General features: G+C 47.2%; 1 protein-coding gene across 1 annotated transcript in view; it reads right to left on the bottom strand.

The window, feature by feature from the left end:
- Positions 1–12649, bottom strand: part of ZFYVE26 (zinc finger FYVE-type containing 26) — a 65313-nt gene that overhangs the window by 28316 nt on the left and 24348 nt on the right. Inside the window, exons 16-25 of the mRNA XM_028141521.2 lie at positions 12355–12618; positions 10097–10216; positions 9839–10003; positions 9143–9361; positions 8600–8702; positions 6442–7187; positions 4344–4540; positions 2740–2844; positions 1012–1134; positions 449–625 (exon numbers count right to left, since the gene is read on the bottom strand). Of these exons, the coding sequence (XP_027997322.2) occupies positions 449–625; positions 1012–1134; positions 2740–2844; positions 4344–4540; positions 6442–7187; positions 8600–8702; positions 9143–9361; positions 9839–10003; positions 10097–10216; positions 12355–12618 (2219 nt within the window). The remainder of the gene's footprint in view (positions 1–448; positions 626–1011; positions 1135–2739; positions 2845–4343; positions 4541–6441; positions 7188–8599; positions 8703–9142; positions 9362–9838; positions 10004–10096; positions 10217–12354; positions 12619–12649) is intronic.

Genomic DNA, 12649 nt, shown 5'->3' with positions numbered 1-12649 from the left:
CTCCCTCCCTCCCTCCCTCCCTCTCCCTTCCCCTCCCCTTTTTCCTTTCTCTCTCCCTCCCCCTCTCCCCAGCCCTTCCTTCCATTCTCTCTAAAAATCAATGGGAAAAATATCCTTGGGTGAGGATTAACAAACAACAACAACAAAAAGTCCAGGTGATTCTAATACATGCTCAGAATTGATACAGCAGATGCCAGGGATAGCATAAAGAGAACTTAAAAAGACCAGATAAAATTCACGTTGGAGGTGGGGCAGTAAAAGAATGACAAGTCCTAAGGGACTCAGCTAGGATACTAGGATATGGTGGGCTGCTAGGGTACAGATTTTATATAGCACAGGCCAAAGATGGCGGGTAAAGAGCCACTGACAGGGCAAATTCTGTCGTGGGAGCTGGGCCAACAGTCTCTCCCTCGAGCATGCTTTCCCAATACCCGCTTTTCCTCTTTACCTTGGATCCCATGTACAGTGCCTGGATTTCACGGTGTCGAACAGCAGTCAGTTTTCCATAGAAGTGGGTGGTGAGGTAGTTGGCCAAGAAGTGAGATGTGGCCAAGCTAGGGTGTTGGTCAAGGGATTGCTCTGTGACCTCAAGGCACATGGAAGGGTCAGGAATTCTTCGCAGAAGCTGTTGTAGGAGAAGGGTAGAGGAGAAAGGTGAAGCTTGTAGAACATGTAGTCCAGCCTTGCTTTGTTTGAGAACAAAATATTTATGCATTTTAGACTAACTCCTTCTCTGCACTCATTTTTTTCACCATACCCCTCAGCTCCACAAATGATGGCTTTGACAGGATCCAGCAGAATCCTGGACCCAGTTTTCCCTCTGCTACCTAATGCGGAGCTAGTCACAGTCTGCTCAAGATTCAGACTATAACCACCTCCTGAAGGACAAGAAGGGGCAGACCTGAGATCGCAAATATTTGCACAAAATTAAGCAGGAACAAAGCCATCTGATTTCACTAACCTTCCTGTATCACCCTACCCCCGCCCAAATGGAAAAAGTTAGAGGCTTACCTGCAGAGCCTTTTCATGATCTCCTCCTTCTAGAAGATAAAGAAGATGCTTTTGATGTAGGCTGATTAAGTGTTCTCTTGGAATGGGGTACAGGCAGCCCCACTCCTCACACAGTCCATACTCCTGGAAGGAAATACACACACACACACACCTTCAATACCTTTGCATGACTGGCCTTGGCATTCATGCAGCTTTTGCCTGATTTTTCTCAGCATTCTTGAGTCTGCTAAAGCCCCAGAAAGTTTGGTAAGTGCTGAAGGGAATTTCACTAAAGGGTTAAAGTGGGATCATAAACTCAAAGGACTAGAGGGGCAGATAAGTTATGAAAATGATGGAAGCAGAGTGACTGTTAACGATATGATTTTCATCTCAGCTGTATTATAAAAAAGAAAAGCAGAAGACATACAGTGACTGACACTTGGTGTCAGCCCTGAGAGATACAGTGTAAGTGGACAAGACTGAGAAGGCCATCCAAAGGAGACAACACCTACTCAGCTTTGACTATGGCCACAGGAATGTGCCCGTCCAGAGGTATTAGTCTTAAAAAAAATTAAAATAATTTTTAAATTAAAAAGGTCCCTATTTTAAAATGTTGGCAATGAAATCAATATAAAAAATAAAAATTCTGCAGACCAATACTGCATGGGCCAAACAGACATGTGTGGGGTTGGATTCCACCCATGTCCCTCCTTGCTACTCCTCACCCCCAATTTGTGAACTCTGGATCACAATTCCAGGGAACAGAATCTCCTGGGCTTTGTCCAAGTATTCCAGCATGGTGGCATTGGGGATGCCCTCCCCACAAGTCTGCCTGGTATTGTCTTCTTCAGGATGCTTCCTTGTTTCTCAGGCTACGCAGATGCCCCGCTGATGCTCCTGCTACAATCTGGGCTTACTTCTGTCACTTGATAAATAATAATTTCCTAGGAATACTGTCTCTCATTGGCCCACTTCCCAAAATGTGAGCTGCTCTAGCATAAGGACTAAGCTTAATCATCTTTGTTTCACCACCATCTAGCACAGAGCCTAGCAAATAACAGGCACTCAATAAATGTTTCCTGGATGACTGAACATCTGAATGAGCATATCTACATTTTGAACGATGGTATATCAGCTCCTTAGAAGGTAGACAAATTCTATATAGCTTTCAAATGTCTAATAAACACATGAAAACATATTCAAAGTCATTACTAATTATGGAAATGAAAATTAAAACAATGAGATACCGTCCTATTGGCAAAAAGTGAAAAGTGGGGTAATACCAAAAGTGAGTAAGGATATGGCGCAATAGGAACTGGGAGTGGAAGTATAACCGGGGCAACTGATTTGAAGAGCAGTTGGCAACATCTTAATGAAGGTGAGATGCTCCAGGCCAATGACACAGCAATTACACTGCTACGTATACATCTTGTACCCAGTGTATACAGTGCAGAAAATGAATGCAAGGTGATAGCACAAAAGCATCAACTGTTATTATTATTATTTTTTTTTTTTCGGGAACTGTTATTATTTTTATACTTCTCTGTATATTGGTAATTCTCTCTCTCTCTCTCTCTCTCTCTCTCTCTCTCACACACACACACACACACATACACACACCAGAAAAAGAATGTGATGTAGTTATAAAAAAATTTGGACATTGATAAGGGGGAAGGGTCTACACAACTAGCCAGAGAGATGTAACTCTGAAAAGAGAAGGAAGGGGAATATTACTCAGGAAAATGGTACCTTTGCTTCTAGAATCACATTCATGACAGTTGATGGGTCGTCAACACAACAGTTTCTCAGGGTCTGCCAGTCACACCACTCTGGGGTAGCCTGCAAACCTAGAATCTAAGAAAAGACAGGAAAAGCTATCAAACCACAATGCAGCTTCTTCCTCCATGAACGAGTCATTGGAGTTTCCAGGGATGAGCCATCCTGAGGTCTCTGTGCCAAAGCCAGCTGTCATAACTTGCCAGGAGAGAGAAGGAATGGAGCAAATAGGGCAAAGACTGTTTAGAAGAGAGTGAACTACCGGGGAAGCACAATCAGGGCCGAAGACTGAGTGGTGAGGTCTGGATGGGGGCCTTTCACTTGTGTGGACAGTTCTCAGAGCTTTCTGTAACAGCTTGTTCTAGGGTCACTTGCCCCATGCTCCTCCACCTCAAAACTCTACCCAAGACATTCTGCTGGTCTGAATGCTCTGTGGGATCACCCTGCATGCAGCATTTAGCTCCTAATGAAAACTGCTGAGCAAGAGTGGAAAGAACCTCTTTTTCATCTGCCTTTCCCTGGTGGGGCTCTGTTCAGTTCCAAGTACACATGGAAAATTAGCTTATATTTTATATTTGTTATCACCTAAATCTGTCTCCCTGAGCCTCTTGATCTTGAATGTAATACATATCCTGTAATAATCTTTCACTTTTGAAATAAATGCATCCTTTCAAAATGGTTTTTGAAATTTAGCTGAGATTTAAAACAATCTTTTAAAAAAACATATTATGAGATAAGCTCTAGAAAAACTCTTGAAGAACAACAACAAAATCTCCACATTGGACATAAAACATACACAAACTCAAATATACAGGGTGGGGCAAAAGTAGATTTACAGTTGTTCGTATGGAAAAAACAATAATCCTATATAATAAAAGCATAATATGCAAATTGACCAGATGGTGGAACGACCGGTTGGCTATGATGTGTACTGACCACCAGGGGGCAGACATTCAATGCAGGAGCTGCCCCCAGCCCGCAGGTCCTGATCACCCCATCGGGGCCTACCGGCCAACCTCTTGGTCTCTCTCCCCGGCCAGCAGGCTCTGATTGGCTGATGGGGAATGGGGAACCGGGGGTGGGTGGTGGTGGATGCGGGCGGTGCCGGGGACCCCACCAGTTGCTCCACACACAGAGGGCAACTGGCTGTGGCGGCGAGGGGTGGGGCCGGCTGCTGGCAGCCAGGGAAGATTGGCCGTGATTGCAGGCCAGGCCTAGGGACCCTACCCGTGCATAATTTCGTGTGCTGGGCCTCTAGTTAACAAATAATAATACAAAAATAAACTCTGTGTTTCATGTGTTCACAACTGTAAATCTACTTTTGCCCCACCCTGTATATGAGAAAAGGCTTTGTGGACTATAAAGCATCATCCAATGTTAAAATTATAGGAGTAAATAAAATAAGAACCAGACAGGAGGCCTCCTCGTTATTCACTTAAGAACAGAAGCCAGATGCAAAGCAAAAGCCAGGCCTAGATTTTGTTTCTTAGAATCCACCATCACATGAGAATAGACTAGACACAGTTGGTAACAGAGTGAGAAATCCAGGTCCTTTCTCTTGATGCCAGGATCTGTACCTTCTGATACATCTGCAGCTCCGCCAGCTTTCTCTGTAGTTCACACCTTAGTTCAGCTTGGACAGTTGTGTCTGAAATGCAGTAGGCCAGGATCTCCAGGCACGACTCCAGGGGCCACCTGTCCACAAACTTTAGGGTTAGCTGACTTCTCAGGGATGCATCCTTCACAGGAAACAGGTACTGCCAACCTTCTTGGTCTACAAGACAAAAAGATACCCAGAGGCAGCAAGCCTGGCACCAGAAGAGCTCCAGAATCCAGATTACTTTTTAATTTATTTAATAATTTATTGACTTTTAGAGAGAGAGGAAGAGAGAGGGAGAGAATCATCGACGTGAAAGCAAAACATTGCTGCCTCTGCAGCCCCCCACTGGGGACTGAGACCACAACCCGGGCATGTGCCCTGACCAGGAATCAAACCAACAACCTTTCAGTGCAGGGATGACACGTATCCAACTGACCCACACCGACCATGCTACGTCACTTCTTAAGAGAAGGGCCTTGTTCAATTTCAGGAAACAGAAGTTTGGAGGATCTTTAAGATCCATCTGACCTTAACTAGTTTTGACACTTGGAAGCACTACTTCATGGCAAGGAGAAATGTTATACCCTCTGTTTCTCTTTATGCAAACTTAGTCATGAGACTTTATGAAAAGAGAGGAAGAGAAGGAGAAAAGAGAGGAAGAATAGGAAGAAAGAAAGGGAGCACGAAGAGAGGAGAGACAGAACAGATGAAGCTCTCCATGTTCTGGCGTGCTGCACATATAGCAATATTTCAGACTCAACGAGTCAGTGCAACTTTTAGTTTTCCCTGCAATTTCCACTCTGTGCCACACATAACTACTTGAACGTTATTTCAGGTAAACTAGTTTCACTCCCTCAGTATCCTCTGTCATTATCAGATCTCTCTCTCCCCCCCCACCCATTTCAGAGCTGAAAAACAGACTCCAAGCGGAGGAAATTGCATAACCATTCAGTCAGGGGATTTCTTCCCCCTTCTCAGGATGGATTTTCTTCTTTCCACAGGGAAGCCAGGCCCTCTACCCAGAAACCATTCACCACACTACACGATCTTGCTCCCCCAAGTGGAGTGTTGTAGGTCATTGGCTCTCAACTCTGGTCACACATCAAAATCTCCTGGGGAGCTTTTCAAGTAGGGGTTTGTCAGGCAGGCCTAGGGGCTGTTTCTATAATTTTTTTTTACTAAAATATAGGCATGCTCATTTGTTTCTATATCCTCTATGGCTGCTTTCATTCATGTTACAATGGAAGAGTTGAATAGTTTCAAATGAGACTTTATGGATTTCAAAGCCCTTAAAAGAAAAAATTTGCCTGGCCAGTGTGGCTCAGTGGTTGAGTATTGAACTATGAACCAGGAGGTCATGGTTCCATTCCCGATCAGGGCACATGCCCGAGGTTTCAAGCTCGATCCCCAGTGGGGGACATGTAGGAGGCAGTCAATCAATGATTCTCTCTCATCATTGATGTTTCTATCTCTCTCTCCCTCTTCCTTCTTCTCTGAAATCAGTAAGAATATATTAAAAAATAAAATAAATTTGCTGATCCTCATTTTAAAGTAAACATTTACCTAATTCCATCCCAGGCTTTTGGGGATGGAGCTCAGATATTTGTGGTTTACTGAATTTTCCAATGATTCTGATATGCAGGGTTCAGAATATTGGTTATGAATATGTGTTCTAAGGTTAGACAGACCTAGGTTATAAGCGCTGCTCCACCACTTACTATCCTGGGCAAGTTTCCTACCCTTAAGGTGGCATCTTCCTCTAGAGCCGTGGTCAGCAAACTGCGGCTCGCGAGCCACATGCGCTCTTTGGCCCCTTGAGTGTGGCTCTTTCACAAAATACCATGGCCTGGGCAAGTCTATTTTGAAGAAGTGGCGTTAGAAGAAGTTTAAGTTTAAAAAATTTGGCTCTCAAAAGAAATTTCAATCGTTGTACTGTTGATATTTGGCTCTGTTGACTAATGAGTTTGCCGACCACTGCTCTAGAGTTACTGTGAGGATCAAATGTGATGATACACTCAGTGAATGCTAAATGTTATGAACAGTAGTGAAGGAGAGAGATGTAGCTTTCTGCTCACCACTTGCCACAGCACAGCTCAGGACTGCATCCCGTATGCTGCTCAAGTCGTCCATGTCTCGACCATACACTTCAGTGAGCTGAAGGGCCCGGGGCCAATCTCTGGCCACCAGGGCTTCCTTGAAGGCCTCAGTGAGCACATCCAGGGCAACAGGAGAATGCAGGCCCAGGAGGACGGTAGAGAGACTAGCCTGGCCACAGAGACTCGCTGCCAGACTCTGCTCCTGCTTGGAGGACCCTCGGAGGGGCTCCCAGGCGGCCAGGAGCGAGGCCTCCAGCATAGGGAACTGTTCCAGAAGGCGAACACACTCCCGGGCTACCTGTTCTGCGGTGAGAGGTACCTCCCTGCGGCCACGAAGCTCCTTCCATGACAAGCTGGGCTTGGTGACCTTTGATCCCCGGGAAGCCCCCAGACAGGCCACTGTAGCCAGCAGCTTAGAGCGGGATTTAAGGAAGGCCAAGGCAGAGGAGGTGAGGGCTGAGGGTGATGAATCCTTTGAGGAGGAGCTGGGCTTTTTCTCTGATGTGGGGTTCTCAATTGGCTTTGGGGAGCTCTTTGCAGAAAGGGGGAGGTCCTCCAGGCAGTGGGAGGTGTGCAGCTGGGCCAGGATGCCCAGGTGGGTCAGGAGAGATGACATCTGTTGGCTCTGCAGGGAAGGGCAAAGGGCAAGGGGCTCACAGCAGCAGTTGACGATGACCTGAGGCACACTCAGACTGAGTCCCTCTCGGGCCAGAAGGGCTGCAAGCCTGGAGGGAGAGAAGCAGAGGGAATGCAAAGCCTGAGTGCATAGGCACCATCACCTAATCTCTGACTTTTCCTAATGTTCACACGAGCAAATGTACATGCAGGCTCTTTAATGCTCTCCCCTTTTCTTTCAAACACAAAAGGTTGCCTATTAGACATGCTGCCCTGTCCTTTGCTTTTTTACTTAATAACGTATCTTGGAGATCTATTCATATCCCTCTACAGAGAGGCCCCTCAGTTCTTTTGAAAGTACATATTACTCCATTATGAGGATGAAATATAATTTAACTAGTCTCCTGTTAGGGACTATGGGTTTTTCTGATCTGTTGCTATCTATAATAATAAAAGCGTAATATGCAAATCAACCGAAGGACCGAACAGCAGAACAACCTTCCAGACAACCTTCCGGACAACCACACTATGACACACACTGGCGCCAGGCCAGCCAAGGCAGGTGCGATGTGATTGGTTGGGGAGTCATGCCATTGCTCCACGATCGCTCCGCAGAGGGAGGCCCAGGCCACCCGGCTGGCAGTGCTGTGGCAAGTGGATTGGGCCTCCCTCTGTGGGGCGATTGATCTGGGGGCCCCGTAATCCATCACCCCATAGAGGTAGACCCAGGCCACCGGCCAGCGATACTGTGGCGGGTGTGTGGGGCCAGCCAGCGATCACCCTGCAAAGGGAGGCCCAGGCCAGCCAAGTGATCGCATCCCACACCTGTCGCCTGAAGAGGGAAGCATTTGGTGGTGGGGCGGGGGGAAAGGGGGAGGCAGCAGTGGCAGCAGCGGGGGCGAGGCTAGCTGCCAGCAGCCAGGGGAAGGAAAGCCCTGATAGGCCCTGATTGCTGGCCAGTCCTAGGGACCCTACCCGAGGAGTCCTGGATTGCGAGAGGGCGCAGGCTGAGCTGAAGGACACCCCCCCCCCCCGTACGAATTTTGTGCACCAGGCCTCTAGTTACATATAAGGCTGTAGCAGACATCATTTTTCATATGTATAATAAAGCCACAGGATAAACTCCCCAACATGAATTTTTAGGTCAAAGGTGAATTTGTAATTTTCGTAGATATGGACAAACTGCCTTCACATAGGGGCTTGTGGAAATTTATATCCCACCAACCCATGAGAACGCTTGTTTTTCTATAGCCTAGCCAACTAATGTGTTATCAAATTTTTAGATTTTTGCCTATTCCTAAGATTCTTCCCTTAATTTTATATTTGCGATGTAAATTTTAGTGGTGGCAAGAGAGAAAGGAATTTCAATGTAGCTGTATAAGAATAAATGCAAATCAAGGGCAAAGTCTAGAAGTAACTTCACTCCCTATACTGAACCCAGGCACCACCCCACGAAGCCCTCAGTGTCCTTGATGAAACAGTTAGGCAGGCCCATGCTCGACTCCCATGGGGGAGCTCCTACCTGTCTGGTGGAACTTGTCGCTCAAGCAGGAGGTGTGACACCAGCTGGGAAGAGCTTTGTTGCAGGAGAACAAAGGGATTTCCAACTCTGACCTCCACGTGATCTGCAAAGGTAAAGAAAGTGACCACTGACTGCATAGTTCAGAGCCCTGTTTTCCAGAACCAATAAAAAAGCAGTGAGCTCATCCTGCTCATCCAACGTGACTGGAGTGCATGCAACACTCACTCTGCTGACGTAAGTAGGAATCTGGCACTCATATCAGAGACTTGGTTCCTCCTCTGGGTCCTCACGCCCACAATGGGCTGAAGGTCTTAGGTCTTTTTGAGGCATTAAAGCTGTCAAAGTTTATTGAGCACTTCATGTGCTGCACAACTATACTAGGTATTGGGGAGACAAAGGTGAATAAAACACCGAAGACTAAGAGAAGACCTTATGAATTGAGTGTCCTTGGCTACAGAACCTCTTAACTGAATCTTACCTCTTCCTCGCTCTCAACACTTGCAGACCACTCATGACTCTTTTTTCCTCTTTCTTGCTACTTACCAGGCTCAGAGCGCAAACTCTGAACAAGAACTGCAGCCAAGGTGTTGCAGTAACTGGAGAAGGTGCCCATGTAGTCCGTCTGCCCGCTGCCCACGGGGGCCTGTCTGCCCAGGGTCTTCTGGAGGAGCTCAGTCTGGATGTGCACAGGGTGGGCCTCTGCCTCCGGAGTTTTCTGGGACGCCTGTTCCACCAGGGACGAGAGCGGAGAACTCCTGGGCTCTGAGAGCAGCAATGGTGGAAAGGATGGAGGCTTTAGTCTGTGTGTCCAGCTTGGGTCAATTTCCAACACAATTATGTGAACTGGGCTTCCGTCCACTGCATGGGGACTTCCATAGCTCGGGCACTACACTTACAAGGCAGCTACAAACTCCCAAGTTGATTCCCAGCCAGCAAGAGCTTTGAGTTGGGAGAAATCAGGGTGAATGGTTCTGTGCTTACCCCTGTGACTCTGGGGTTGGAATGGCTTTTGGGGAAGGGTTAACCAATATTTACTGAGTAACTTTGGGGTATATTGCTCCTTAGGGATAAGAAAGATGTATCAGCTAATGAGTGCTAACCATCCCTTCACTTGAGAGGCAGGGGAACAGTGGAGTTAGCTAACTGGAGGGCTAGTAGGGCTCACTGCTGAAGTCCTAAGCCTCTGCTCCAGTTTCCTCTCCCCAGTTCAGTCCTCAGCTCCCACGCTTGGACCAGTACCTGGCAGCTCCAGTGCCTCCCTCAGCGACTGAAGGATCTGGTCCAGCTGCTGGGAGAGGGCGGCATGGCTGGCGGCGCAGTCCTCAGTTAGGCTGGGCCAGCACGTCTGAAGCAGCTCAGCAATGCTGCACCGTGCAAGGCCTCCTCCTTTTTCTTCTACACTCTCTACGGAAAGCAAACAAGAAAGAAAAAGTAAGGTTGATGTTGACCTAGTGTTCCGAGTCCGGGAGAAAATAAAAAGGGAGAAAAGCAACTCACCTGATTTAGTTTGTCCGGCTGATATAAGTGAATAGTTGAGAATCTTACTGATTTGCTGAAGAACAACTGGAAAACCTCGAATGCCATCAGCACTGAGGAGGACATGGTCTAGCTGCCGACCTGGGAACAGATGAAGGAAGAGGGAATGCAGAAAAAATAAGGTACTTTCAGAGACTGCTCCTCAGTCCTGTGCTTACTTGTGCAATTTTATCTTCTCCAATATTAAAGAGGAAATAGATGCTGTGCCATTTTGGGTGACAGCCAGCACAGCCGGCTTCTCTGCGCCTGAGATGCCAAGGCCATCTCCTGAAAGATGCCTCAGCTGTCAGTGCAGCAGGCCGAGAATCTCTGGCACTGCCATGCAATCGCCATCCCAGCCAATCAGGCACTTCCTGTGGGTTTGCCTTGGTACTGCCCTCAGCTGAGGACTTGACCTGAGATTGTATCTGTCTTCTCTAACTGCTTTAAGTAGGATCTTGAATCTTCACTATGAACAATTTTATGAAGAGATGACTCATTATACCTCCCCTGTACCCCATATACTTGGGGATAATCTGGAGACACAGTAGGTACTAAATTAATTTCTGATTGACTAGCCTGAAACTATTTCAACTACTAACAGTTTGAGTAATATCTCCTTTTATTTTAGAACTAGAGACCCGGTGCACGAAATTTGTGCACTCAGGGGGGAGAGGCCCCTCAGCCCGGCCTGCATCCTCTCGCAGTCCGGGAGCCCTTGGGGGATGTCCAACTGCAGACATCCTTAGCGTTGCTGTGGAGGCGGGAGAGGCTCCCGCCACCACTGCTGTGCTCACCAGCGTGAGCCTGGCTTCTGACTGAGCGGCACTCCCCCTGTGGGAGTGCACTGACCACCAGGGGGCAGCTCCTGTGTTGGGTGTCTGCCCCCTGGTGGTCAATGCGTCTCTTAGCGACCGGTCATTCTGCCGTTCGGTCAATTTGCATATTAGCCTTTTATTATATAGGATAAAAGTGCTAGATGAGGGGGAGGAGAATTGTTCCTCAAAAGAGAATCACAAGTGACACAGTATACTTTCTTAGAAGGACCATGTGGACGGCATTAAAGGACGGTTTAACCAGCAGCTCAAAAGTGATTTGGAGAGGTGTGCAGAAGAGAGTTAACACAGCAGGCCTGAGACTTCTGTCCTCAGAAAGGCCTGCTCACAAGGTGGGCCCTCGGCGGTATCTGTGACCTTCACTGGCAAACGATTTCCTATATTGCATAAAAGTTCCCCTAAATGATGAGAGTGTACAGAAAGTGTGTACAGAGAGCGTAGGCACAATTCCTCATTGTGCCTACGCTCTCTGTACACCGTGGTTCAGTCTGAACACCTGCTTTCCTTCTGAGAGTCTGGAATTCTGGGACACAATAGGCAGAGGGTGCCTTTGTTACCAGCCCAGTAAAAACCTTGGGCTTGTGTCTCTAATGAGCTTCCCTACAGGCAACACTCCAGCCTTGTCACAACTCACTGCTGGGGGAATTAAGCCTGTCCTGTATGCCTCCACCGGGAGAGGACTCTTGGAAGTCTTTTACCTCATTTCTACAGATTACCCCATGAGACTCTTCCCTCTGCTGGTTTTGCTTTGTACCCTCTTGCTGAAATAAATCTTAGTCATGAGTGTGACTACATGCTGAGTCCTGTGAGTTCTCAAGGAATCACTGAGCCCAGGAGAGCTGTTCACATTGCAACCTGTTCACCGTTCCTCGTCCCCATCACTGAGAGAACAGGTGCCTTTCTCCATCCCGGGTCAGTCCTTCCAATGTTTGCTGTGTGTGAACTTTACCCAAATGTATCTTCACATTCTTCTACCTTCATTCCTTCAAGAATTCCATGTACACATTTTGATATCATTTACCTCAAGGTACAATCTTCCCTCCATGTTTTCCCTTATACGTGGTTTACAAACTCAAGACTATTATAGGCTAAGTGGGGTTCACTCAGGAGGGGGAATAGTAGTCTAAAGACAAATTCCATTTACACCATTTTTGAATGTATATTTATTTTTTAAATTTCTCTGTAAATCAGAAAATAACTTCTCAATCGACTGCAGAATGCTATGTCTAGTGAGAAGGTGAAGTTCTCAACAGACTATATTTATGCCACCAGGCTGCACATGAGGAAATTAACTAATCCGTTCTCCCTGCCTCTCATTCCCCAGTAAGTACTTTCTTCTTGCACATTTTCTCAAGTACCTCAGAAATCCATTTGAGAAGGGAGGACTAAAGCTGAAGCACTCACCCCGGCTCTCAAGGCTGCTGTTCAGACGTCGCTCAGCCGTTTCCAAGAGCTGCTTGCAGGTTTTCCAGAGCTGGCACTGAGAGCAAGCGAGGTCGAACGCAGCCATGGCGGGGGGACTGAGCTCTTCCAGAACCTCTCTGAGGGGGTCAGTGGGCTCCAGCAGGGTGCTGCTTATCCAGAAGTCCTCCTGGAGCGTGGGGATGGGGTCTCCAGAGGAGCTGAGCAGCTTGTCAGTCACGTCTGAGATGGAATAAAATACCATCCCTGGACACCAGCAGTGGAGCAGAAAGTAAGA

Source organism: Eptesicus fuscus, chromosome 5 (assembly GCF_027574615.1).
Source record: "Eptesicus fuscus isolate TK198812 chromosome 5, DD_ASM_mEF_20220401, whole genome shotgun sequence".
NCBI lineage: Eukaryota > Metazoa > Chordata > Mammalia > Chiroptera > Vespertilionidae > Eptesicus > Eptesicus fuscus.
The sequence above is the reverse complement of the archived record's forward strand: the minus strand, read 5'-3'. Positions and strand labels throughout refer to the sequence as shown.